The sequence below is a fragment of the Corythoichthys intestinalis genome, chromosome 6 (genome assembly GCF_030265065.1).
Source record: "Corythoichthys intestinalis isolate RoL2023-P3 chromosome 6, ASM3026506v1, whole genome shotgun sequence".
NCBI lineage: Eukaryota > Metazoa > Chordata > Actinopteri > Syngnathiformes > Syngnathidae > Corythoichthys > Corythoichthys intestinalis.
Genome location: NC_080400.1, coordinates 54,415,964 through 54,443,713, shown reverse-complemented (window position 1 = coordinate 54,443,713; position 27,750 = coordinate 54,415,964). Strand labels below are relative to the sequence as shown.

Sequence of the window (27,750 nt, the reverse complement as noted above, 5' to 3'; positions counted from 1 at the left end):
TAAATGAGGCAGACGGACTCAAACCAAATTATACAAACGCAATTAAACTCAATCTACAATGTTCAGTTTATGTCATTACCTTCTGATGTGTGTGTCTGTGCATATGTGTGCGAGGGTGCAGGTGTATGTGTTAGGTCCTCTTCCCCTTCCTTCTGAGACATGCCCACCTCCAGCAGGTGTGCATGTTTTTTAGTTGATTACAGGTCAGACGAGTGGAGCGGCCACACCTGAGGGCAATGAACATCAGCCAGCTTTAAAAGCCAAGCAGACGCTCCACCTCGTCGCCCGATCAACTCGTCTGTTTCCTACGTCAGTTGTTTCTCGCATTCCTATATGATATCTTTGCTCACTGGCTTACGACTTCCTTGCTCTTGTCCCAGGTCCTGTTTTCTGCGTGCCCCCCGTCGGATTCCCCGCCTGCCTTCCTTCCAAGCGTCCTCGTCTTACGCCAGCTCATCTACCACGAGCCAAGTCATCCACCCCAGCCACATTCTCGTGATCGCCAATAAACGACTACTCCTCTCACCCCTGTGTGTCTGCTTTGGGATCCCCTCTTGCTCACGCAACCCTAACAGTTTGATCGGGCCACGATGGATCTCGCAGACAAACCCGCTTCCTGTGCCGTTGAGGACCACTGCACTCGACGGGCAGCTCCTCTTCAGTGTGGACCGGAAAACTGAGCCCATCCAGCTGCGTCTGTCAGGCAACCACCAAGAGGTGAGCACCTTTCTCGTCTTCGTGAGCCCTCGCACACCCTTGGTCCTTGGTTTACCATGGCTCAAGACACACAATCCCTCCATTGACTGGACCCACCTCAAAGTAACTGCTTGGAGCCCTTTTTGCCACAGTAACTGTCTCAGGTCTGCTCTGGTGCATCCTGCTCTCCCCAGAGCCTGGAGCGACCCGACATGTCCGCTGTCCCAGAATGCTATCACGACCTCTGGCAGGTGTTTAGTAAGGAGCATGCCATTGCGCTCCCTCCTCATCGTCCTTACGACTGCGCCATTGACCTCCTTCCTGGAGCTACCCTGCCCAGGGGTCGGTTGTTCAACATCTCAACACCAGAGAGGGAGGCGATGGAAAAGTACATCACCGAATCCCTGGCCACTGGCACCATCCGTCCCTCTTCCTCTCCTGTCGGAGCAGGCTTCTTCTTCGTGGGCAAGAAGGACGGCGGCCTGCGGCCCTGTATTGACTATCGAGCCCTGAATGACATCACGATCAAGAATAAGTACCCCCTTCCACTCATGGACTCCGCGTTCACCCCCCTCCATAGCGCCACTATTTTTACTAAGCTTGATATGCGCAACGCTTACCACCTCGTCCGAATCAGGGAGGGGGATGAGTGGAAGACTGCGTTTAATACGCCCCTGGGGCATTACGAATATTTAGTAATGCCTTTTGGTCTCACAAACGCCCCTGCAGTCTTTCAGAACCTGGTTAACGATGTCCTCCGAGACTTCATCGACCGATCCGTGGTGGTGTACCTGGACGACATACTGGTATTCTCACGCACCCCCTCCGAACACGAAGTTCATGTCCGACAGGTCCTCCAACGTCTCCTCGAAAACAAACTTTTTGTGAAAGCCGAGAAATGTGAGTTTCACGCCAATGAAACCACGTTTCTCGGCTACATCGTTGGCGACGGTAAATTGCGCATGGACCCGGCAAAGGTTAAGGCAGTCCTGGAATGGTCTCGTCCTTCCGACAGAAAGCAGCTCCAGCGCTTCCTTGGGTTCGCCAACTATTACCGGAGGTTCATCCGAAATTACAGCAGGATTGCAGCTCCCCTCACAGCTCTCACCTCCACCACGACACAATTCCGTTGGTCTGATGCTGCGGGCTCCGCCTTCAATGACCTCAAGACCCGTTTCACTTCGGCACCTATACTGGCCCCTCCGAACCCGTCGCTTCAATTCATTGTGGAGGTTGACGCTTCAGAGACGGGTGTGGGTGCAGTGCTGTCACAACGGCGGCCTACCGATGGTAAGGTGCACCCATGTGCTTTCTTCTCCCACAAACTGTCTCCAGCAGAGCGCAATTACAGCATCGGAGACAGAGAACTCTTGGCAGTCAAGCTGGCTTTGGAGGAATGGCGCCACCATCTGGAGGGAACATCGCAGCCCTTCCTCGTGTTGACCGATCACAAGAACCTCGAGTACCTTAAGTCAGCCAAGAGACTCAACCCACGGCAGGCAAGGTGGGCCATGTTTTTCTCCCACTTCAACTTCACGCTTTCTTACATCCCAGGTTCAAAAAACACAAAGTCAGACGCCCTCTCACATCAGTTCCAAGCTAATGCATCAAAGGAAGAGCCCGCACCCATCCTCCCACAGACCTGCTTCCTTGCCTCGATGGAGTGGCAGATCGAGGGAAAGGTGAAGGCGGCACACGGTGAGCACCCGGACCCCCGTGAGGGCCCTCAATCTAACCTTTTTGTTCCCGAGTCCCTACGTTCCCAGGTGCTGGAGTGGGCGCATTCATCCCGCCTCTTCTGCCACCCCGGCATCAGAAGGACACTCGCCGTGCTGCGCCAGCGGTTTTGGTGGCCGTCCATGTCAGAAGACGCAAGGTCATTTGTCCTCGCCTGTACCGTTTGCGCTAGTAGCAAGACTTCCACCAAGCCCAGCTCTGGTCTCCTCCGCCCCTTACCAATTCCCAGCCGTCCTTGGTCACACATTGCTCTAGATTTCGTCACCGGTCTCCCTCCTTCCAGAGGTAACACAGTCATTCTCACCGTGGTTGATAGATTCTCAAAAGCAGCCCATTTCATCCCCCTTCGTAAGCTTCCTTCAGCCATGGAAACTTCAGATTTGCTCACTAACCATGTATTCCGCTTACACGGCATCCCAGCGGACATAGTCTCGGACCGTGGACCACAATTCACCTCTCAGGTCTGGAGGGCGTTTTGCTCTGCACTGGGTATCGGGGTGAGTCTGTCCTCGGGGTACCACCCACAAACCAACGGTCAATGTGAGCGCACGAACCAGCAGCTCGAAGCAGCCCTCCGCTGTACCACACAGGCCCGTCCGAACACCTGGAGCGACCAGCTTCCGTGGATAGAATACGCGCACAACTCTCTGCCAAATGCCTCATCCGGTATGTCCCCGTTCCTCTGCTCCTTGGGTTACCAACCCCCATTGTTCCCCTCACAGGAAAGTGACATCGCCGTCCCGTCTGTCCAAGGCCACATCGACCGTTGCTCCAGGGTCTGGGAACACGCGCGCACCGCACTCCTCCGCGCCTCCGAGAGGTCCCGTGCCCAGACTGACCGTCATCGCTCACCCGCTCCGGTTTACGCCGTCGGCCAAAAGATTTGGCTCTCTTCAAAGTCCTTGCCTTTAAAGACAGAGTCTGTGAAGCTCTCCCCCCGGTTCGTTGGGCCCTTCGAGATCTCGAAAATAGTGAACCCCACCGCCGTGCGTCTCCAGCTCCCTGCGCATTACAGAGTCCACCCCACGTTCCATGTCTCCCTCGTCAAACTGGTTTCCACTAGTCCCTTGGCCCCCCCTGTTCCGCCCCCTCTGTCGGTTGATGGGGGTCCGGCCTACCGGGTGGAGCGGCTTCTGGATGTCCGCCGCCGTGGCCGTGGGCTCCAGTACCTTGTTGACTGGGAGGGCTATGGCCCGGAGGAGCGCTCCTGGGTCCCTGCCCGGTGGGTGCTGTCGCGGGCCCTCATCCGGGACTTCCACCGCGCCCATCCTGGGCGTCTCCGTCGGGCGCCTGGGGGGGGGGTCCTGTTAGGTCCTCTTCCCCTTCCTTCTGAGACATGCCCACCTCCAGCAGGTGTGCATGTTTTTTAGTTGATTACATGTCAGACGAGTGGAGCGGCTACACCTGAGGGCAATGAACATCAGCCAGCTTTAAAAGCCAAGAATACGCTCCACCTCGTCGCCCGATCAACTCGTCTGTTTCCTACGTCAGTTGTTTCTCGCATTCCTATATGATATCTTTGCTCACTGGCTTACGACTTCCTTGCTCTTGTCCCAGGTCCTGTTTTCTGCGCGCCCCTCGTCGGATTCCACGCCTGCCTTCCTTCCAAGCCTCCTCGTCTTACGCCAGCTCATCTACCACGAGCCAAGTCATCCACCCCAGCCACATTCTCGTGATCGCCAATAAACGACTACTCCTCTCACCCCTGTGTGTCTGCTTTGGGATCCCCTCTTGCTCACGCAACCCTAACAGTATGTGTGTGTTAATATTCGAAGAGTTAGATGGGAGCCACAAATGAAAATTATGGTTAAGTCATGCATGAATAATTCATTGGAGGGATTCAGTACATTAATACTAACAAAGAAAATAATACAAATAAAAAAAATTAAATGGTTACGGGTTACACTTTTCAAGAGAGTGCTACTGATTATGTGCCGCAACATAATTTAGAAGTGCAATCACTGTCAAATCCAAAGACCTGTATCGCCCTTAGAACCCGAGAGCATTGAGGCACCTCACTGAGTGCCATACAGCTTGATGCTGTGAGGTTGTAAAATAATGAGTGCCAAGCTATCTGTCCTTCAAAAGTAACTATATTGATTTCAATGATTCTCAATGGTGCAGGCTGAAAGAAAATTACGGTAGAAGACAAATGATGTTATGGATCGCTGCAGTGGTCAACCACCTACACCGCAGCATGTACCGCAATCATAAAAGTGACTACATAATTGAATATTCATTTTCTCAGTTTCAACCACAAATGATTAAAATAGAAGAATACCAAATCAAATTAAGAAATGTGTAAACCAACCTTCAGTGTGTAAATAGTGGGAAGAAACCTCACAAGCATTTTGTTACAAATCCTCTTTGTCTCTCTTCTCTCCCTAATTCACCTCATTGCATTCTGTCCAAGCTGATTCATTTTTCACCGCTCATGCAGATTCACGCTCTTACTCAATTATGCTCCTGCAACCCAAGTTTGCACACACATTGCAGAGGAGATGCACACACATTTAAAGCAGGTTTTGGTCACGCCAGTCCAAATGCATTATTTTCTAGAATACGGATGTGAAGCTGAGTTTGGTTGAATATTTGGCATCCTTCCACTCATTTTCCTTACGTGTTTGTCCTCATCAGGGTTACATGTCAGCCTGCGCCAGCTGACTTTGGATTCAAGGACTGGTCGCCAGCCAATGGAGGCGCATATTTATGGGTGTAGGGTATAGGCTAAATAATTATACGTTTAAGCGTTTATCTATCTAGTGTGGACGTAGCCATTGACTAACAGCCATTAATACCTCTGGAAAATCAGGGTATCTGTCGGGTCTTGAAAAGTCTAAAAATCTCATAAAAGGTCTTAAATACAATTTTGAAAGGCCTTAAAATGTATTGATGTTACATTACTACTACTATTGCTACCAGTAGTACTTCGTGCTCATTTGTATCACTGTGTGAAAGAGCCGGGAATAAATTCACATACTTTGCAAGTGTTAGGGCCTCTACTCCTCCCTCCTGAATTCTCAACTGCCTCCGGCAGGTGTGCATGTTTTTCCCTAATTACAGGTTGGAGGTCAGACGGGTGGAGCGGCCACAGGTGCGGGCTATCGTCATCAGCAGCCTTTAAAAGCCAGTGGACGCCTCACCTCGTCGCCAGATCAACTCGTCTAGTTCTGCTGTCAGTTGTATCCCGCCTTACTTCCATTTTGTCTACTACTTTTGGCTCACGATTTTTGCTTCTGTCCCAGGACCTGTTTTTACACGCCCCTTGTTGGATCTCCACGCATGATTTCCCCTCCGAGCTTTTCCTGCCTCACATCGGTCTGGACCTCGCCAGCAACGCCCGAACAATAAACAAAAACATTTTTGTTTTTACAGCCTGTCGTCCCGTTATCTGCTTTGGGGTCCTCTCCCATCCGCGAACCCTAACAGCAAGTAATTCCAGGCCTCATTCATTATGGTCTTAAATAACTATTTAAAAGTCTTGGCTTGTTGAACCCTGCAGAGACCTTGAAATTTTTGAGTCTGTCAACAATTTACCGTGGGTGCATGTTTTTAGAATATGGGAGGGAAAAGGAGTACCTGGGGGGAAAATCCACACAAGCAAGCGAATAACATGCAAACTCCACACGGTAAAATCCACACCCTGGATTAGAACTACTTAGTGCAGGGGTCAGCAACCCAAAATGTTAAAAGAGACATATTGGACCAAAAAAAAAAACATGTCTGGAGCCGCGAAAAATTAAAAGCCTTACATAAGCCTTAAAATGAAGGGAACACATGCTGTATGTGTCTGTATTAGCTATATTAGCCTTCTATAAAAATAACTAAATTGGCTAAATATACATAATGAGCCTTCATGATTTAATGTTTATTTTCCCTGCAGTGCATCCAACGCACCTCGTGACTACTCTGTTGTATGATGCCATCTTAAGTTTAACTTCATTACAATATTAATGAAGTGTTTCATTGCTTTTATGAAATTAAAGAAATGCAATAAAGAAATCCGATTTTTGATGTACTTTTTATTTTGAGGTTTCAAAAATCAACAAAATGGAACGTGCATAACATACCCCTTATCTGGGCATGTCTTTGATTTTCTGTATTATCTCGGTTTTGTTTTTGATGTCTGCAAATAGGTGTTCTTGTTCTGATATGTTGATGAATGTCTCCTTCATGTACTCACCATCTGTGAACAGTTTTCCATGCTTTATCAATGCCCAGGTTCCAATAAAACTTGCAGTAGTGGAGTTTGGCGATGCAATCCACTTCTTAAATCTATTTTTGCGCTCCTCTAAGTTCTTCAGAAGTAATGCAATCGCACTTTTTCTCTCACTGACAACTTCTCGCAACAGAGTGCTTAATAAAAACTTCAGAGAGGTTGAAATCCGCGCTTTTGAGTAATGTTGACGGCAGTGCTATGGCAAATAGTTTTTTTTTTTATGGTGCTTTAAAAACACCATGTGATTGAACAAGCTGGTATGATCATCGGATTTCAGACTGCAAGTTTGTGTGTGGTCAAGTGTCTGTATTGTTACATTTAATTTATATAATGGAGTCATGTGATTATTGTTGCAACATCTCATTGGCGAAACTGGTAGAGCGAACTGTGGGCATGTAAAATTAATTATGAATAGAATAATGCAAAAACATGTAAGGACTCTAGTGGATCTCAAAGTAACAGTCTTAGAATTACATTTTTCCCGAAAAGTTATTCAATAAATGTAACTGCGTAAATGTAACGCGTTATAACCCACTGCTGCAAAAAGGCATTCAATACATGAATGCTAGGCACCAGTTAGTAAAAAAACTGAAAAAGAGTGTGATATACATTATGAATATGTGCCAATGCAAGGAGAAAATGTGATTTATTTAAAATGATCTCTTCACGCTCCCTGAATACTAGAAAAGAGAAGACTTGGCCAAGGTCAGTGGGATAATTCCCCATTCTAATTCAGAGACATTGCTCATCACCCGGAGCAAGAGGCAAGGATTAATTTGGAGATCCTTTCACCGCACCCGTGTTGCGTCTGAGGAGGCAAAATGTGACGAGGACTAAACGAGGAGAAAAAGAAGGAAAGAGATGAGGTGGAAAAGGGGAGGACAAAAGTGAGGCGGAACTGGATGTGAGACTTGGAATCAAGAGACAGAGGAAGTGTTTCCTCTTGACTGTGAGACGCTTCACTTACTAGAAGAGCTTCATTTTCCAGACACTCCTCCCCTTATGGCCAACTGTCAGAAAATCTGTATGTGTGAGTGTGTTTTTGACAGAGCAGTTGACAACTAAAGTGCCAAAAATGTAGAAAGTACCTGACAGTCACAAAGACACACAATGGCGAGTAAATTTCATACAACATAAACCAAAAGGGAAAAAAAGTTTAGGATGATCATAATTTTTGGATTGGTTGATCAAATCCCGGTTTCAGCATTTCAGTGTGAAATTTGAATGTTCTCCCTGTGTTTCTGCAGGTAATCTCACTTGGTTCAACATTCCAAGAGTATAATTCTTAGGTTATTGAATACTCGACATTTTCAGTAGCTGTCCACAATTGTTTAATTGATAGTTTTGTTTTAATGCCTCCGGCGCAATAGCGTACCGCACAAGTATTTTTAGACGTTGACGTCGTCATCCTACCCCGGAAGTGGGTCAACATGGACACGCCTTCGCATACAATCCATGTTATTACTGCTTGTTTCCTGCCATTAATCTTTCAAAAAAGAACATGCCGAGTAAACACTGCTGGTATGGAACTTGTAGAAATGACTCATGACATTACAACATATGAAGTATGCTTTCTTCATACGTTTCCTGAAGCCAAAAACTAGAATGGATCCAACGGTTCGACTTCCAGTTAGTATATTTGTACGGACTCAACATGGCGAACGGTGGAGGTGAAAATCCGAAGAGAGAACCACACATGAAACTCAAATACAGCGGTACCTCGACATACGATCACTTCGACACACGATCTTTTGGACATCCGACGTAAAATTTGACTCGCCATTTGTTTGAAATGCTCGAAATACGACGATTTATGACAGCGCGCAGTTAATTTTTTCCGCAAGACTGACGCACACAAGATTTTCTTGTGAGAAAAGTCAACATGGGTTCCAAGAATGTTAGTGTAGGCAAAAAAAGGAAAAAGGTGAGGCTTACCATGGAAATGATACAAAAATATGAACATGGTGGGCGCATCTGTGGACTGACTTGACAATACCGCTGTAGAATGTCTAGAATTTCGACGGACCTCCGCCAGTCTTTATAAGTTAAGGTTACAATTATCATTGTGGTAACATCGCCAAAAAGTCCCCAGCTTCGTCAGGTTTTTAATCATTTATTCCAGAACTTGTGAAACAAACATGCCTATTATCCGCCGCAGCTGGACAAAGTGAAAGTAACAAGTCCTCCCTCCCTCACTCTGTCAAGTCAGCCATGCGGTGCGTGCAGGTACACCACACAAAACACATCTGCCACATTAGAACTCCATTCGATACATCATTAAAGGTATTATTAATATTATTATTACTATTATTATATTATTAGTCTGATTTTTATTCATAATTAATTTGTTTTGCTCTTTGCGATTGCTATTTGCAGTAGTACCAGCAGCATTTATTAAGGATTTAGTCTAGGTTTTTAGGCTGTGAAACGAATTAATGGGATTATAATGTATTTTTATGGGAAAATCCAGCTCGACATACGACCATTTCGACTTACAAACAAGGTCCTGGAACGAATTAACTTCGTATGTAGAGGTACCACTGTAACGACCCATCGGTTAAACTGGAGGAGGAAGGTCTATTTGATTGTAAAATGCATTAAACACAGTAATCTTTAAAAAAAAAAACAAACAAAAAAAAACAATCAATTGACTTTCCTAATGACCAACCATTGAGAGTCATTCTACAGGAGTGGGACTGGATGGGATTTGCTTTTTGACTCAACACCTTGGATTGGGATGCAATGGGAGTTTTTCTCTGGGAGCGGAAAGGAGCAGGAGAGAAAATTCACTTCCGATTCTTCCTCTAGTATGCACCTGGTTGTTGCTTGCAATCCAGCATTAAGATAAATTTTGAGGTTGTTAAGCTTCTGTTTGCAGTGCAATTAATTTTATTGCTTGGGTAATTGCTAAGGTAAATTCTAAAGCAAGTAATTTTTTTTCTGAGAAACCAGTACTTTTTGACCATGTAGCTGTACTTTTACTTATGAAAAAAAGTGAGTACTTCATCCACCACTGGATAAACATGGATGCACGACTGTTTATACTCATGAATAATTTTTCGGAGACACCTATTAGGATTTAGCCACTTGTGCAGGGTCAGCAATGAGGACACAGCCGGTACCAAGATGACATCCCTGCAATTCTTACATATAACTTCCCTATCACACATCAGTGGAACTGCCTGCTCACTAACCATGCTCTGCCCATTCCTTTCCTGTCTACCCCCCATCCTTTCCAGTCCTATCAGTCAATTGGAGAATCTCCTCCTCATGGGGTGTCACCTCTCTTGAAATAAAGTTGAGAACACTAAAATTTTACTTTTTTCATATAGAATGTACATTTAAATATATTTGTGACCTGGTATGTATTGTATATAGATTAAATCCCCACTCACCATGTCTGTTTTGTCTGTGCCTTTCTCCTCAAACCCTTTTCTATCTGGCTGCATTTTCAATAAACATCACAACATAAACAACCACAGAGGGAGTATTTTAAACGCCTCTGTTGCCCAGTAAAACCGCTCCAGCATTAAATGACATTCTGATCATTCTGTGACCATGCAGCTAAACACGAACGATAAAATAAATATAAAAAGGAAAAAAATTATCTATCATCATTCATTCATTTTCATTAAATCGCTATACCCCAAAGTCCCCACCACATTTTTTAACCCTGAGGCTATTTATCGTCTACAATGATGATCAATAATTGAAAAAAATTCATGCTAATTGCTGATATTGAAGTTTTTTGTTAAATGACCAAAAATAGTCACATGCCCTATGAAGAGTTAGGGGTCTTAAGTCTCCACTTTTGAATAGCTGTCCACTCTAAAGGATTACATACCTCACAGTTGATGAACGAGATCAACCTCAAATTTGTCTCAAATTTATTCTGATCTACTATCTCGATATTAAAATCACCCAGCCCTACTTAGTGGATTGCGCACCCTGTGATGTTCAAAGTATGTTTGATCATCTGTCAGTCAACAGCGCCCACTTGCTAGCGAAAGGATGAGTGCTTGCACACGCACTGGCTGAAGATTACGCTGTAATCACAAAGCTCAAACTAATGTCACCACCTGGCCATGAGTACTGGTATGTGGAACAAAGGGAATAAGTGAATATTTAAAAGTATTTTAAATTGAACTAACCTTTAGTACCTGTCTAGGCGAGTAAATAACAGAAATAATAACTAATGCGGAATTTGTGAACAATAGTTGAATACATGACTAAAAGTAATACTGTACATACAGTGAGCATTAGTTTTCCTCGAAGAAATTTCGTATTGGTTGTTGAGGTCAAAGGAGAAATTGAAAAGACTGGTTGGAGATGATAGAAAAGTGACAAAGAATCAAATAAAACCCTGTTACAAGTGGGGAATGAAAAAATGAATTGAGCTATGATCATAGCTGCTATTGCTCTGGTGAGGAAAAGACAGGAAATGGAAATTGCTAAAATTCCCACGGGTTCACCAAAGCTAGGCAATATAAGATCACTACATAACGCCGGATCTGATGCGTCTCCATTTAATCGGCAACATTGGGGTCATATCATGCTGTACATCATAGGTATGCACAGATAGACACCAGGTGGTGCGTGAGCACTGGCTCTCTTAAATGAGCAAGTGCCCTTATCAAGGATATTAAGTCATGATCATTATTATGTTAGTATACGTGTGCCCCCCTAAGCGCCGCAGCCATAATCACTGTGAAAGCCACTTATTATTTGCAGTAACTCTCAGTTTCCTTTCTGATTATTTGTAGTAAAATATGTAATTGCTCAGACTAGACATGTGCCGATTACTGGTTTCAAGGTATACCGTGGTATGAAAACGTCACGGTTTCAAAACCGCAATTTTTTTCTGTCATACCGTCCCTAAGGTATTAGCTATTTTTTTATGTCCCAAAAATGCAGAGAGAAATCCCTCTCTTGCAGCTGCAGGGCTCAAACCTCCCCCAACTGCTGTTGCTCAGGGTCAGTGAGTCAGCTGTGCTACACGATGGCTAGAGGAGGTGAAACTCCTGAACTTTTTCCCCCCATCGAAGAAAACGAAATCACTGGTATGAGAATACTTCGGCTACAGAAAAGTTACAGACAGCCGCGGAGGAGGAGGGCCATCTGACATGTAAAACATGTTTGTGGAGGGTGGCTGCCGAGTATGCGATACCTCCAATATGATTCCGCATTTATACAAAATTAAAGGTTAGTATACAAGAGTTTCGTGTTTGGTGTGTCTAGCGGTGGTAAAACGTGGTGTTTTTTTTCCTCTCTGGCAACTGTCTGTGTTGAGAAAAAAGAGAGAGTGTGTAAACATGATACGTGTCATACACACGTGCTTTTGATGGAAAATAATTATTTTTGTTCTGATGGTAATAATGTTGAGCTGTGGCTGTGGGTTTATGTTCACCTAAAGGACTGCATTTAGTTTAATTTTATTTCAATATATTTTTTAAAACTTAACATTATACTTATGTTCCAATTTGCTAATATCTTTTGAAAAATTAAAATCCTGTTCAATGGAAAGGTTTTTTTTTTTTTTTTTTTTAAACGCAGCTATCTCAAAGTAACACATTTTAGAGCTGTAATTGCAATATCGTGATACCTTGAAACCGTGATATTTTGGCTTAAAGTTGTTATAGCGTCAGAATCTCATACGGCACATGCCAAGTTTAGACCATACATATTTATCCAGTGCAGTCTACCACATCCCGTCAATAAAAGCAGTGGGACGAAAAATACTGCTACTAGTGAACAGATGTATTTATTTATTATTTATTTATTTATTTTTATTGTTATTGAATTCACATTAATTTTCTATATCATTTAGCATTATTAGGGGCTGAAGTTGTGTTGGCGCCCATTCCAGCTGAACTCCAATTTGAGGCAGGGTCCTGGGCACCAATTAGGTAAGCCGGTAAGTGTAGCTAGGACCGCAACTTTAAATGCTGTATATTTTGTAAATATTGTATTTTCACAAGTTAAACGATGTGTGCCCTTCATTGGTTATAGTTCACCTAAAACAAATGATAAAAAGGTTCGGCCTCATGCATTTAAGTCCCATTTAAAGTGCACTTTACCTGATTACCATTTTGGCAACCCCTCAACTAGAAGGTGCCCTCGGCGACTGCCTACCTCGCCTATTCTGAGGGCCGGCACTGAAACATAGTTGTTCACTACTTGTGTTGTTATTGTTTTTTTTAGAAGTTTTCTTCGCACCCACGGTTTTGTTTTTAAACCAATAAAATATTTCTGAAGCTTTAATCGACATTTGATTTTCAGCATCAATTAGTCATCACTTGAGGACTTCATGCAGATGCAACTGTCAGAAGAGTTTAAAGACAGTAGATCACTAGTTACAGTGCATGGTGGTGCACACATGCATTGTACAATGCCGTTTGGATTGTTTTGTTCCCTCAGAATGCTTCACACCAATTTAATGGAATAGCAACATATTTTTGTGACTCATTATGCATTTTAATGTGCATTTACTGTGTTCCTTCCCACTCACATGTCCTTGCAAATAACAGAAACTTCATAAGGCATATTTGTGGGAAACAAAGAAATAGACAATTAATTATCAAACGTTATTTGCTGTTTTACATTCAGGTCTTGGGTAAATGGCACACAGTTAGCAAAATAAAATAACTGGGAAGAACACAAAATCTATTTGAAAATTCAAGTGCTGGGCATTGAAAGTTTTCACATTCTTTTGTCTAGCATAATAGCCAGATACAATGGATGGTTGACATTTTTTTCAGACTTTTTGAAAAATTTGAACGTTCACTTCATTCCTTGTATACATAAACAACATTATGATTTTAGGAGATAATATATATCTATTTAATATTAATTTCAGTATCATGGAGCAATGAGTTCCTCATTTTAGCAGCCTATGAACAACGTGATATTTAAGTTGACAATTATAATCAAACTTGATGACTGAATTGATTTTACATTTCCCAGCATTTTTTTTCACTTGTCCCATGATTAGCCATTGTCATTATAGTCAACAGTAAGTTATTTTCCATTTTTAACATGATTAAAATTCTGTTTTGAAATCTGGATGGCATGTGGTCAATCTCATAGTTCCACTGTATTTCCATTCCACTGAGAAAAAAAAGCCGATCGCAATTCATACATGTAGATATGAGACTTTAACAAATGTCGTTGTTTTGATATCAGAATAGTTTTGACATTATTGTGATATGATCATTTCATTTATTGTTGTTGCTCCCGTATGGTTAATACAAAGTTCCCTGTAATCAGGGAGCCAAGGTGAACATAAATAAAGGAGAACTGACTGCCATATTGAGAAGTGCCGTACCTAAAATGCTATGAATCAAAAGCAGAACTAGCACAGTTAGAGGAGCATGTGTTTGGAATGCTAAGTGAAACAAATATCTAATTGACAAATTTACATGTCATTTGTAATCAACTGCCTCCCACTGAGAAATGTTTCATGTGTAATTTAAAGAAATCTACAATGGACCATATAATACTAGGGATGTCCCGATCCAGGTTTTTGCACTTCCGATCCGATACCGATATTGTTTTGCACTTCCAATCCGATACCGATACTGGCCGATACCGATACGACCTATCTGAGCATGTGTTAAAGTTTAAAGTTATTTAGCCTCCTTACTTAGTTGTCAGACTCATGTTGAAAAAGGTTTTAGTACTCTTGATAACAACTAGCCAGCTGAATTAGGTGAGTTTGAATAACACACAATGGTTGGTAACAAGAAACTGACCTGTTTATTCAGTGACAAACACAAAACATTATAAATAACAAACAGAAATGGCATACTCATTCAGTAAAACGTGCAAATAATATTGTAAACTGTCTTAAAAAGCAAAACACACCAACAAACTCAGTGGAAAATCCCACAAATCCCCCAAGCTATTAGATGCTTTTATTGTTTCGTGCATTAGTTACAAAAATTGTATAAAAAGCCTCTCAGGTTTGTATAAACGACTATTTCAGTATCAAGTTAACATTTTAAAACAGTAAATAAAATACTCAAGTCCCCATTCTGTATCAGCAGCTTTAAACTACATTCAATTCATTTAGTTTTGCGAATCAACTGTTAAAGTTAAAATTGCTCTCGTTATTCCATAATTTCCCTTCTGTCTACTTTTGACATGTGAAAGTTTTAAAACTGTTTTGAAGATAGATTCAAGTCAAGATTTTGCCGATTTAGGAGTATTTTAGATAAAAAGTTAATTAGGTTCGCTTGGAAGGTTCACAATAGCCTACTAGGGAAGTCTTCTGCTTTAAGATGGCGGTTGTTTACTACCGCATATGGTTTTCAATACTTCAATGTTGCTAACGCAGTCGAGTCTGTCGTGTTGTATCTAGTTCTACATACATATGATATCTATTATCTCCAGTAAAACGACATTGACGTAGTTTGTTGCGGCTGTCAGCAGCAGTCAGGTATTCTTGTGTTTTTCAGCGGCATGAGTTGAGCTAAAGCCGTGAGTTGAGCATTGGCATTACCCGGGTCTATGACAAGCATTGTTTACTTTCAGGACGCAATGCGGTCCGTTTCTGATTGCGTCCCGAAGACCGCGCTGTGTATTAGTTCCTCTTTACTTGACATATTTCAATAATAGGAATTTGGATGTTTGTGACTCGTTTCTCGAATCTTCCACGGCCGAAACGCTCAATGATGTAATGACGGCTGGGCATGTTGTACCGTGGTTCTAAGTGTTGGATGGTGCGTCTTTACTCACGTGAGATAATGGCTCGTCATCCAGAATGAATTCTTCGGCAATGACTCTTGTTATTCCCTGGGCTTTGGGACTGTCGAGTGCCAGTTTGTCACGCATAGCAAAAGTTTCTGCCAGTGTTAGTTGCGTAGGACCTTTCTTTTTGTCTTCGGTTTTCTTAACATACTCCTCATATTGTTTGTAGCGGTATTTCGCTAAATGCTTGATTAGGTTGGTTGTATTAAAACTTCTTACAGCTTTACCACTACACTTGACTTTATTGTGGCATATGTTGCACTCTGCCTCTTCGTCTTTGTCGTCCTTTAAGGTGAAATGATCCCACACAGCTGACATTTTTACCGATAAGGTCTCTCTGTAAATTGGGAGACGGTAATGTAAATGAAGTGTGTTGAAGGTGTGCCGTAAAATGCGGTCGGATTTTAAGGAAACCGAAGCAAAAACGGGAATTGATTATGTAAATCGGTGCGCTGGAAAACCCGGACCGGACTTAAAAAAAACTGGATCGGAAGTCTGGATCGGAATTTTTCCGTGCTCCGATCCGATACCGATTTTTTTGCCCATATTGGCGTCCGAGCCGATCCAAATATCGGATCGGGACATCTCTATATAATACAGTCACTTAGGATCACACATTTACACATGGGCAACATTTTCCCATTGCAAATGTAAACCAATTGTAATGAATTTATTAAAACATCCCTCCCAACTCAGTTTTCTAAGAGGGAGGTCAACGTAAAGAGTGACATAGATTACACGTTTTTACAACTTGTAGATTGTGGACAGAACACAGACTCCTGCCATATAAAGAGACCCGAACCCAATATATTTTGCTGACTGGCCAATACAAGCACTGCAACTGGATCTCCAGGGCATGATTCATTTAAACACACAGTCGAAAGATGATATTAAAAGATTAGCTTCAAATAACCAAGGAGGAAATCAATACACTGAGGAGCCTCTTTCTGAAAATGTGTAGGATTTTTTTTAATAAAACAGCATACTGTAAAAATGCACTATTTGGTGTTACTGTTACACTGAGCAAATGTAATATACTGTACTGCATAAGTATGCACATGAGGTGAAATAGAATTATGTTTTAGCTAGTGTTGTTTTCATCAATTATGACGATAACGAAAACATTTCTTCAACGAACACTTTTTTCATGACAATGACGAGACGATAACGAGACGAAAATGCCCAATACTTTCCGTCACATGTTCACGATGGTTGAAATTTTAATGTGCAATTAGGCTGCATTGTAGCACTGTGTCGCCTCCAGTCTCCATTCAGTCTTGCACACAAGTTTTTTTTCTTATCTTTGCCAAAGAGAATATGCAATGTTGCTTTAGTCTGTAACGTCTGTGCTGAGTGAGGCTCACACAATAAATGTAACTCATAGCATTAGCATAGCATTCGCGTTTGCATTAGCATTAAGCTAATGCTAACAGCAAGCGTGCTCTTAAACTCTCGGACAACTGTTTTTACATACAGTTCATGGTGTCCAGGTGGGCATAATTAATCGAAAATAATGTACTCTTTTCCTGCAATGTATTATCACCAAGTTGGCGTTGTCCTTGTAGATGCTATAATATGTGCTCATCTGTCAAACTTTAGTTATTTTGGAGTACAAATTTTTACTTTTACAGACGAAAATATTTTAGTGAACGTCGACTAAAGCTAGACGAAATTAGTCTTGAGTTTTCTTCAACAAAAACTAGACGAAGACAAACGCACTTTGAGATTACTAGAATATGACTGAGACTAATAAGTATTATCGTCCAAAAGACTAAGATGAAAACTAAAAGGGCTGCCAAAAACAACTCTGGTTTTAGCAAATTTAACATCCTATCAATATTACAGAAGATCTTGAGAAGTGGTAAACCATGCGTATTTTTGCATTCAAGATTTAAGGAGGGGGGGGCTACTTTACGAAAAGAATGACCTTTGTTAAGGCCAAACTCACAGACTGGAATTCTCCAATTTATGTGGAATTCAGAATAATAGTTTTTCCATTTTATACCTTGAGGCTACCAAAGACTATATAAACCATTTTTAGAAGACAGAATGGTTGGGAACCGAACATCTTACTACTTAACTCCTTCCTTATGAAGTGTTTTTTTCCCTTCCTCAAAGAGCAATGTTATGAATCAAACTACACAAACATTTAAGAGTCATCATAAAACTTTACTACTGGAATAAAATTTCAATGATCTAGCGACACTAAAACCTGGATTAATATACAGTAACTTCTTCAGGGCCACTTGTTGCCAGGCAGAATTTTGTGGAAACTAGGCTGATTTAGACTAAAGTAAATTTACCCAAAAATCTAATACATTTTTAAAAATATTTTTAAACTCATAGTACATTCATAACCTATTACTTTTATGTAATCTATTCAACATAAACTAGTATAATAAAAACAATCTCCATGCCCACTAATTAATCTTCGAGAGTTAACACTAGACAGATCATTTACTTGTTCCAGATGCTGAGTAATTGTCATCTAAAATGATTATGAGGACAATAAAGAAGTAGAGGTCGACCGATATATCGCCCTGCCAATATCGGGTAGATATATGGACTTTTTCCAACATCGGCCGATCAACTAAAAAAATAAGCTGATAAAAAAGGATTTTGATCAGGCATCTGTATGGTCAACTGTGGCTGCCGCTGACAGACGGTAGGACTCCGGAAGGGCCCTGCAGCAGCTTGAAGGCAGGCTGCTACAGGATGCTTCAGGTTTGCCTGTTTTGTAAATATTGTAAGATTTTTTTTTAGCTTGCATGAGAGAATATGCAATGATGCTTTAGCCCAGGGGTCCCCCAACTTTTTCCTGTGAGGGCCACATAACTTTTCCCTTCTCTGATGAGGACCCGGGGTCAGTTTCTAACAGAAAAAGTGTGACGATTGCAGGAGTGCCTAAATGTCGAAAATTATGTTGTTCAGAAAGCCACAATCAAATAACCCTTTCTGGATTCTTCACTGAACAAAAGTGAATAAAATAAAAATAATAATATGATACAATATAATGGGCGGCACGGTGGCTGAGTGGTTGGCACGTCTGTCTCACAGTTCTGAGATCAAGGGTTCGGGGTTCGGCCTTCTTGCGATTGGCTGGCAACCAGTTCAGGGTGTCCCCTGCCTACTGCCCGTAGTTAGCTGGGATTGGCTCCAGCACTTCCGCGACCCTCGTGAGGAAAAGCGGCATTGAATATAATATAATATAAAGGAAAAGCGGCATTAAATATAACATAATATGATATAATATAATATAATATAATATAATATAATATAATAATCAGGCATGAAAATGGGTCAGCGGTTAAAAAGGTGAGTAGGGTGTGGAGGAAATATGTTCCGGCGTTCTGCCAAAATGTCCTCCGTCGGCAAAACGTCCTACATGAGGCGAATTTGAAAATTTAAATTTTTCACATAAGGCTTATTATTCAAGTTAGCGGGGGTTTAATTAGTTGAAGGAGTTGATTTCAACCACCATTGACTCGCGCTAGTTTAGCCACTCCGGAGCCCTGAAACTAACAAATAACATGCAAACTGCACAGAATTTGTTCAAATCAACTCCAACGACTAAACCCAGGCTAACTCAAAGATTAAGCCTAATGTAAAAAATTCTGAACTTCCCCTCTAAAATAAAGACCATTGAATATGGCCATTAAGATGTCTATAAAAGTTTTAGAGCAATAAAACAAACAACAAAAATGAATGAAATGAACAAGAATCGTTCAAAGTATTTAATAATGGGTTCAAATTATTTTTCAAACAGATCATGTGACTATAGCACCTTAGAGACAGCCGTTTGCTTTACTTAGCCAAAACTGCAGCTGAGGAGGCAAGATGGATATTTAGAATTTCTTTAAACCTAAGCTTTCAAAACCTTCAACAACAACTGAGCTTGAACCGAGGATTGACCACGAGCAGTATCAAAAAGTCCTGGCTGTCTTGATACTTGTTGTGCTGTAATTCCAAGTGGTGCTTGAATTGGATGCTTTTAGCGGTCGACAGTCTTTTTGAGCCAGCGCAAAGTTGGCAGCGCCCGGAGATATTTTTGTCATTTTTACTGGACAAAAATGTGAAGTACTGGCTGTGTTTCCAGTGTGCAAATGCAGCCGTTTGTAGAATATCTCCCGCCTATGTCATTGTATCCTGGCGAGGTAGCAAGGCTATGTTGTTTTGGCTGCAAACTCTCAGCGCTCACGGCTCACGCATTATGGTAATACACGTGACCCGTTTTTTTTCCATCCCCGATTAGAAAATGTGACATGTGATGTCACTCCCATGACTACAGTATTCTTCTTTCTACATACATAATGGGGCAATAACAAAATAGTAACGCACAGGCATCAAGGAAAGTTACTTTAATTAGATTACTGATTTAGAAAAATGAACGCGTTACATTGTTCTTTACTGAAAGTAATCAGATTACAGTTACGCATTACTCACATAACGCGTCACTGACAACACTGCTTTTATATTACCGTTAAATACACAAGCTTGACGCCAACTTAACGGGAGCTATTTTTTCACCGGAGATTTGGCTAGCTGTCATCACGCAAAATATGAAAACGATTGAAACCATCACTCACCAAATTCAATATGCTGGCAAATGCATTCATCTAAAAAAAATTGGGAGTGAGACCTCTCCTCGTCTAGCGAACGTGAATTTGTGCTTAGGACAAGATCATCTGTCGCAATTAGCGATCTTTGACGCTCTCTTTTTTTCCCCCCTGCATTCAAAGTCGTTTCTCTCTCAGCGGCTGTGATTAACCTCAATGAAGTTGCTCTCCTAGCTAAGCCTTGCCTGTCATTCGTCTTTGTAAGTTTTTAGTAACTTTGTGTATTGAATTTGAAAGGAAAATGTGTGTTTTGTTTTTGGCGAACTTTTTCATGAAGCTAAACTGTTGAAGCTACTCACATGTTGAAAATACGATTGTACAACGTTTTAAATGTATTCATTCGGTATATTTCAGTTACCACGATTTGAGAGCTCAATAAATTGAAGAAAAGTACGACTTGTGTTTGGAGTGTTTGTTTTTGGGTTTGCTGGAATAGCGTCACTAACACACGCAGCATCAAACAGGGGAAGGAGTAAGCGCTGCCGCGCCATTTTTGGCCATTTTTGGCCATTTTTGCATTTTTGACACATGAAAAATAACGATTACGTACTACTGTATGACAGAAAATTTTCGTGGTTTTGTAACCGCGACGTTTTCATAGCATGGTAAACCGTGAAGGTAACCGGTACATGGCTACACCTGACCCCCCCCCCCCTTAAAAAGTTTCTCCTCAGATCTACACGATTCACGTAGGTCATCCTTTTTGACTTCAAAACGGCGAATTTCGCCGAAAGGTGAGAGATTTTCATGCCTGAATAATAAAAATAAATTATAATAACACTATTAATTTAAATAGACAATAACCAAATAACCCTCTCTGAGTTCGTCACAGAAAAAGGCCAGAAAATAAATAACACTATTGAGAAAAAAAAAAAATTCAAAATGCTCTCTGGTATTGTTCAGGGGGCCAGACCAAATATGGAGGCGGGCCGTTTCCGGCCCGCGGGCCATCGTTTGGGGACCCCTACTTTAGCCCTTTAATGTGTTTACTGAGGAATCAATACACTCAAAATGTAACTCGTAGCGTTATCGTAGTATTCGCATTAGCTTTAGCGTGGCGAGCATCCTCTTAAACTCTCACTTGTTTACGTCTCGTTGTGACGTCCTGGTGGGTTAAATTATTTGTTCTTGCTGAGTGTGTATAATCATAAAAAGAAGTGTTGCATTCGTTGGTTTGGTAGCACTAGACCAAATTAATCCTTTCAGTCCGAGGTCATCATTGTAAATTGAAGATTTTTTTTTTAAATTGCCTTTCATCATTTACGTGCTTTAAAAAAATATATATATCGGCCTCAAATATCAGTTTAAGATATCGGCAATCGGCTGCAAATGTTTTTAGATATTGGCATTTGAAAATCCCATATCGGTCAAACTCCTATAGAGAAGGCTTGGAAACAGTACTTACATGCATTGGTGACCGCAAAGCTGTTGGCTGTCTCTATATTGTCGACATGTGGGACCAGGTTGAAGGGCGCTTCCGTAGCATTAGGGCTGGTGTTGTGAAGGAAGATAGCTAGTCGAAACGCAGTGTACTCCTGATCAGTATTCCTAATGAACAAGCCGCCTAGGACAGAAAACAAAGGAAAAGGTGATGGAGAGGATAAAGAGAGGGATACGCGCCAAGAAAAATGGATATGTTGGGAAGGCAAAAGAGGAAGTGAGAGTGAGGGAATCAGACTAAGATCTTCATTACCATTTGAAAAATGTCATTTGTCTTATGGCACACTCACTTAACCATGAAAGAAGATTCATCGATTGCATTGGAGCACATTTCATTACGAAATCAACGGGGGAAAAAGGGAGCATCACAGAAAAAACTAGCCTGTCAGAGGTCGGTAGACAAAAAGATTATGAATTGGAGGAGAGGTAACTGATAACAGAGGAAGGCCAGATCACAAAAATGTCAGCCACATAACAGAAGAGCAAAGGCCACACACAAAAAAGGGATAACGACAGAGATACAATGTGTCAGTTGGCCTTTTAAAATGAGAGGCTTGCATCCCATCAGACCAAATGAGAATTTGTCGAGAGATGAAATACACGAGACAAAATCAAGCTATCCAAAAGTATAAAGCGAGACTAAAAAGGAGAGGAACAACTGACGGGAGTGGATGAACATTTGCGCATGTATGGCTGAGAGCAGAGCACCACATCGTCTCCATGCAAAGAAAAGCTTTTACAAATTCACAAGGAGTCCCAGAGGGGATCCTTTTATTAACTAAGCCAGAGACATTGTAATCTAACTCCAGCAACTATGCTAATGAAGTGAAAATGAATAAATGACTTGTATTAATAGTACAAATTCAATACGACAATAAACCACAGCACACAAAAACACCAAATCACAAACTTGGGCACAATTTCACAAGAATTTAGACTCCAATCTAGAGAACATTTTTGAGGTTTCAGATATCGGACGAGCGGGTCTACAGCAGGAGTCTCAAACACAGTTTGGTTCGCGAGCCTCATTCATGGCAATTAGATATTATGTGGACTGAACCTGTTTATTTTTGGCCATATATATATAACTCACTGGCTGCCATTGACGCTGCTATACGTTCATTAGATGTTTACAGTATGAATGAGCTACAAGGTACATGTCAGCCAGAATAAACGGACCGGATTTAACACCCTAGCGTGCTGCTTGCGGCCCGTGCGCAGTACGATTGAAAACAAACTGGACAGCGGCTGTCTCAAACTTTTAGGAACTTTCCTTTGCTTTACTATTTGAACGACTACACCATACTTAGACAAGTTGGACTTCCGAGTATACAGTAATGGTACATTTAAACTCAGAGGTGGGTAGTAAAGCATTACATTTACTCCGTTATATATATGAGAGTAACTTATTGAAAAAAAATTACTTGTTAGAGTGGTTTAACCACGCAATACTTTTTACTTTTACATGAGTAGATTTGTGAAGAAGAAACACTTCTCTTACCTCGCTACTTTGGGCAACACTAGAGCGTTACATTTTTCCTCTCTGTACTAGATATTGATTTTATTTTTGCCAGAGATGCCGACAGTGGCTGTCTTAGTTTCACTAATGAGATGTCGCAACAATAATATGACTCCATTATACCAATCAGAGCTAACAATGTCTTTTCCCCACTAGAGGGCACTTATGCTCTTTGGACGGGTGATGATTCATAGTTTTGTTCTGGTCTTAGTTCGGTGATTTTTATGTCATCTTTTTGGCCTAATATGGTCATGTAATTACAGCTGAAACGAATACTCGAGTAACTCGAGTTTAAAAATTGATCTGAGTAATTTTGAGGAATCATTTAATTTTGCTTGCTCTAAGCATCACGTATTGCCCGGACTACTTTTAATGCGGGACAACGCGCTGACATCACGTCTGTAGAGGAAAAAGCAATAATACCTGATTGCAGCTGACAGCCACTACAAACTATGCCAACGTTGCTCCAAACTACGGCCGCATGATGCTACGGTGCTAGCAGGTAGGCTCTGATGCGTCTTATAGATATCACATGTATATGGAACTAGATGTGAAATGACAGACTCATCAACGTTAGTAAACAGGCGCCATCTTAAAGCAGTAGACTTCTCAGCGCTAATAAATAAGATTAACGTTACTGTACCTTGCCAACGTAACATTAGCCCTGCGGAGGGCTAGGTTTCTTTTAATTATGACTATTGTCGATGGGTGGCTATCGTGTCTTCAATACAGGCTTTATTTAATCTGTAAAAACACAGCGCTGCAGAGTGATAAGGGTGTAAAATAACAACATAATAAAGCTAACAGTCAATTTTAGCTCAGTAGTCCTTGCTGGATAAAACACCAAGTAGCACTGGTGCCTAATGTGCTCCAATACTGCAGGTATCATACATTTATTTTGAAAACTGCAAAAACTCAAAATCCTAATAGGACTTACAATTTAGACTAATTTAAAACTTCGCTAGAACTTCAAGACAGCTTGACACAAATGGAAATTCAATTGAAACACGTGGGAAAAACATAAATTTTTAGTGATGTGTTTAAGCGTAATGACATTTTTGGGTAAGAAATAAGCTTTTTTTTTTTTCTTTTTAAAGATTTTTTTTTTTTTTGGAGTGAAAGCCGTCAATATTTATTTTTTTTTTTTTTTGTAGTCACAAATTGTTGGCTGTTTTCAACAATGTTTTGTCCGATTACTCAATTAATCAATACAATTTTCAGTCGAATGCTCGATTACTAAAATATTCGATAGCTGCAGCCCTACATGTAATACGTTATAGTAGAGTATAATCACAACAGTTCATATAGATTAAGTTGTGCTGAGAAAAAATATATATTTAAAAGATCATACATTTTAAGCAGTTACTCACAATGTTACTTATTGCTTGCGTATTCTTTTCAACAAATACATTTTTACTTATAGTTGAGTACATTTTTGGATGACTATTTTTACTTGAGTAATATTATTTAGAAGTGATGCTACTCTTACGTAAGTAAAATTTTTGGCTAATCTACCCAGCTCTGTTTAAACTGTAATTCTATTCCTTTCCTAAATCAAATCAAGCTCTGAGATTTCTTCAATGCTTTAAGGGCTTAACTAATCGGAAACAAAGTGACTGAGTTCATGTTTAAACTGTAATAGAGGGAACTATGGGGAGGGAAGAGAAAAGATGACAAGGGAGGAGTCGGGAGCAACGCATAATCATCGGAGTCATTATTATGACGACGTGTCATCTACCTTTGTGTAAGTGTGTCTTTGTCACGCCTAAAGTTCAACCTACGTTTATCTTTCAAGGAGTATCTCAGATAATGAACTCATGACTATCAAACAGACTCATTTCGACAAGATGGGGAACTCACATGTTCACAGAAAGAAAATTAATGAACTAGTGATAAAAATGCCAACTTGATGTGAATTGAATGTTTTTTTACATCTAAACTATTGGTGTTCAAAAAGTTTCCCTTACTGAATTACAGTCAGTTTTGGATAGCGCTTGGCTACTACAGTGGAACCGTGATAGTCCATCCATCCATCCATCCGTTATCTTCCGCTTGTTCCGGGGTCGGTCGCGGGGGCAGCAGCTTTAACAGGGAAGCCCAGACTTCCCTCTCCCCAGCCACTTCAACCAGCTCCTCCGGCGGGATCCCAAGGCGTTCCCAGGCCAGCCGCGGGGCCTCCCGCCGGTGGGACATGCCCGGAACACCTCTCCAGGGAGGCGTCCGGGAGGCATCCGAACCAGATGCCCGAGCCACCTTAGCTGGCTCCTCTCTATGCGGAGGAGTAGCGGCTCGACGCCGAGTCCCTCCCGGATGACCGAGCTTCTCACCCTATCTCTAAGGGAGAGCCCGGACACCCTGCGGAGGTAACTCATTTCGGCCGCTTGTATCCGGGATCTTGTTCTTTCGGTCACGACCCAAAGCTCGTGACCATAGGTGAGGGTAGGAACGTAGATCGACTGGTAAATCGAGAGCTTTGCCTTTCGGCTCAGCTCCTTCTTATAGTGATAGTCCAACAACTCTTGAATAACGCGTGTATCAAGTGGTAATTTTATTTGCAGAGAGGGTTGACATGTAAAGGTGATTTCAGGCAATTGAAAAACAGCTAAATGACAATCTTCAACCAGGTCACACACTCATTTTGTCCCATTTTATGCATCAAATAATCCATCAATCCATTCTCAACACCGCTTATCCTTTTCAAGGTCGCAGGGTGCTGGAGCCTATCGCAACTGACTTCGGTCGGCAGTCAGTGGTAGGGTAAACACAGAGACAACCATTCACACTCACACTGGCACTGAATGGGAATCGATTCCACGCTGCATGTGTCAAAGTCAGGCGAATGTACCACTACACCATCAGCGGATTGCATCAAATATCAAAAAGTGTGCGTGTGTGTGGTGGTGGTGTGGGCAGGTGGGGGGGGGGGGGGGGGGGGGGCGGGTTGGTGCTATGGTAAATTCACTAAATTTATATATTTATTAAATTTAATATGGGGAACTTTGGGTTGCCGTATGCATCCCACGGGCTGTAGTTTTTGTGTTTCTGTTCTAGAAAGTTTTGTGCACATCTCTGTCCAGCAAGTGCATTCTACAGTAAATTACTAACTTAAGACATGTTAACTCTCTTTTGGACAACTATTGATGACAGAAGGCCTTATGACAGAGACAGTTTTACCAAGGATCTAGTAATTTTATCTCCGTTATTAAAACACTATGGGAGTTTGCACTGTAGTGGTATATATTTCTGCCATTTGTACGGATGGCGGAGATTAAATTGCCTGTCATTGTACTAATATTCATAGATGGATGGTCCCAAGCTTCCAATTAAAAGAAAAAAAAAAGAAACAAAGCTTGCTTGTCAGGAATGAAATTCTGATTAAAAGTGTGCCAAACAAACATGACTTTCTGTGTGTCACGACGTGGAAGTGGGGTGGACCCAAATGAAAAGAGGCAAGACAGGGTGGCGATGAACGCAAAAAATGTTTTAATGATAACTAACAAAAGCACAAAGTACAAACAAAAGGCATCAAAAACAAACAGAGTACACAGGAACACGAGGGCTGTGGACGGCGAAATAGACATGAACTCGACAGACCTTGGGATAGACATCGACACTCGGATAGACACTTGGACAGACAATGACCCAACAAAAACAAAAAGCACATGAGGAACCTAAATACAGACATGGGGTAACGAAACAATGAGGAACAGGTGGTGACACAAGAGGCAGCGGATTGGTCAACACACAACGAGAAGGGCCACAAGAGGTTAAATCAATGTGTAATCACATGACAAGACAAACGAGGGCACAAACCTAACAGAACTTAGGGCATGACACTATGACAACAAGCTGCTAAAAGTCACAACTCACAACATAGTAAAGGGGATTTCGTACTGAAATGCAATACAAATACCGATGGGAGAATCGAATTTAAAAAGACTGCATTCGACTTTAGAGGTTCCATGGCATGTCAGTTCCGACAAATTGAACTTTAAAAAGCAGAACACATCCTTCTGTGAAATCACGTTGCTGATGTATGTTTCCTACTCTTCAAGTAAATGACAAGACAGTCTTACAGAAAAGGTCATGTGTGTGTGTACAGAACCTTTACCTCCTATCAGCAGCGTCTGCATGCATGTCCTCATGTGAATTGGCGTTGCTATACACACCACATACATGGGCGTGCAGTGCAACAACATCTCATACAAGAGGATCATATACTGTATGAAGCAGAATGAACCATGTAATATGCTAATATGGGTAAAGGTCTCCTGTAAATTATGACCCTCAAGAATCATCCACCAGCCACCCTTTTACAGCACCCTTGGCTCTGTGAGCACACTCTATACCACATTGCACATTTAATCTGCTGTGTGTGTCCAGGCAGCACTGCATATTTATATGTGGTGCCAATTTCGAAAAAATATTTAGCGTATTAAGCTTATTGGCAGCTGTAGGTAGACAGAGTCAAGGAGATGAATCTCATTATAGGACCTCCCAACTGCCCCCCCATAAGGAGTGATGCAGTGAATTCATTATCACACATTGGACCGTATGCCTCTGTAGTGTGTGCGTCACACATCCTCGCATGCACGTGGGTTCATTTGCAACGGTGATATCGATTTGGCAAACTTTATCACTTTTTTGTCTTACTGTGGTAGGAAAGAAAAGCTTTTCTTTTACAAGACAGGGAAAGAGGGAGACATTGAGAGGCAGAGACATAGACAGAGGGAGCGAGAAAGCACTGCAGTGTCCAAAGAGAGATAAAATCTGAA

General features: G+C 41.7%; 1 protein-coding gene across 7 annotated transcripts in view; it reads right to left on the bottom strand.

Moving 5' to 3' along the window:
• gria4a (glutamate receptor, ionotropic, AMPA 4a) overlaps positions 1-27,750 on the bottom strand; it is a 334,213-nt gene that overhangs the window by 305,812 nt on the left and 651 nt on the right. For all 7 annotated transcript variants that reach the window (XM_057839069.1, XM_057839066.1, XM_057839067.1 and 4 more), the window contains exon 2: positions 21,422-21,580. In XM_057839069.1, coding sequence (XP_057695052.1) covers positions 21,422-21,580 — 159 coding nt within the window. The remainder of the gene's footprint in view (positions 1-21,421; positions 21,581-27,750) is intronic.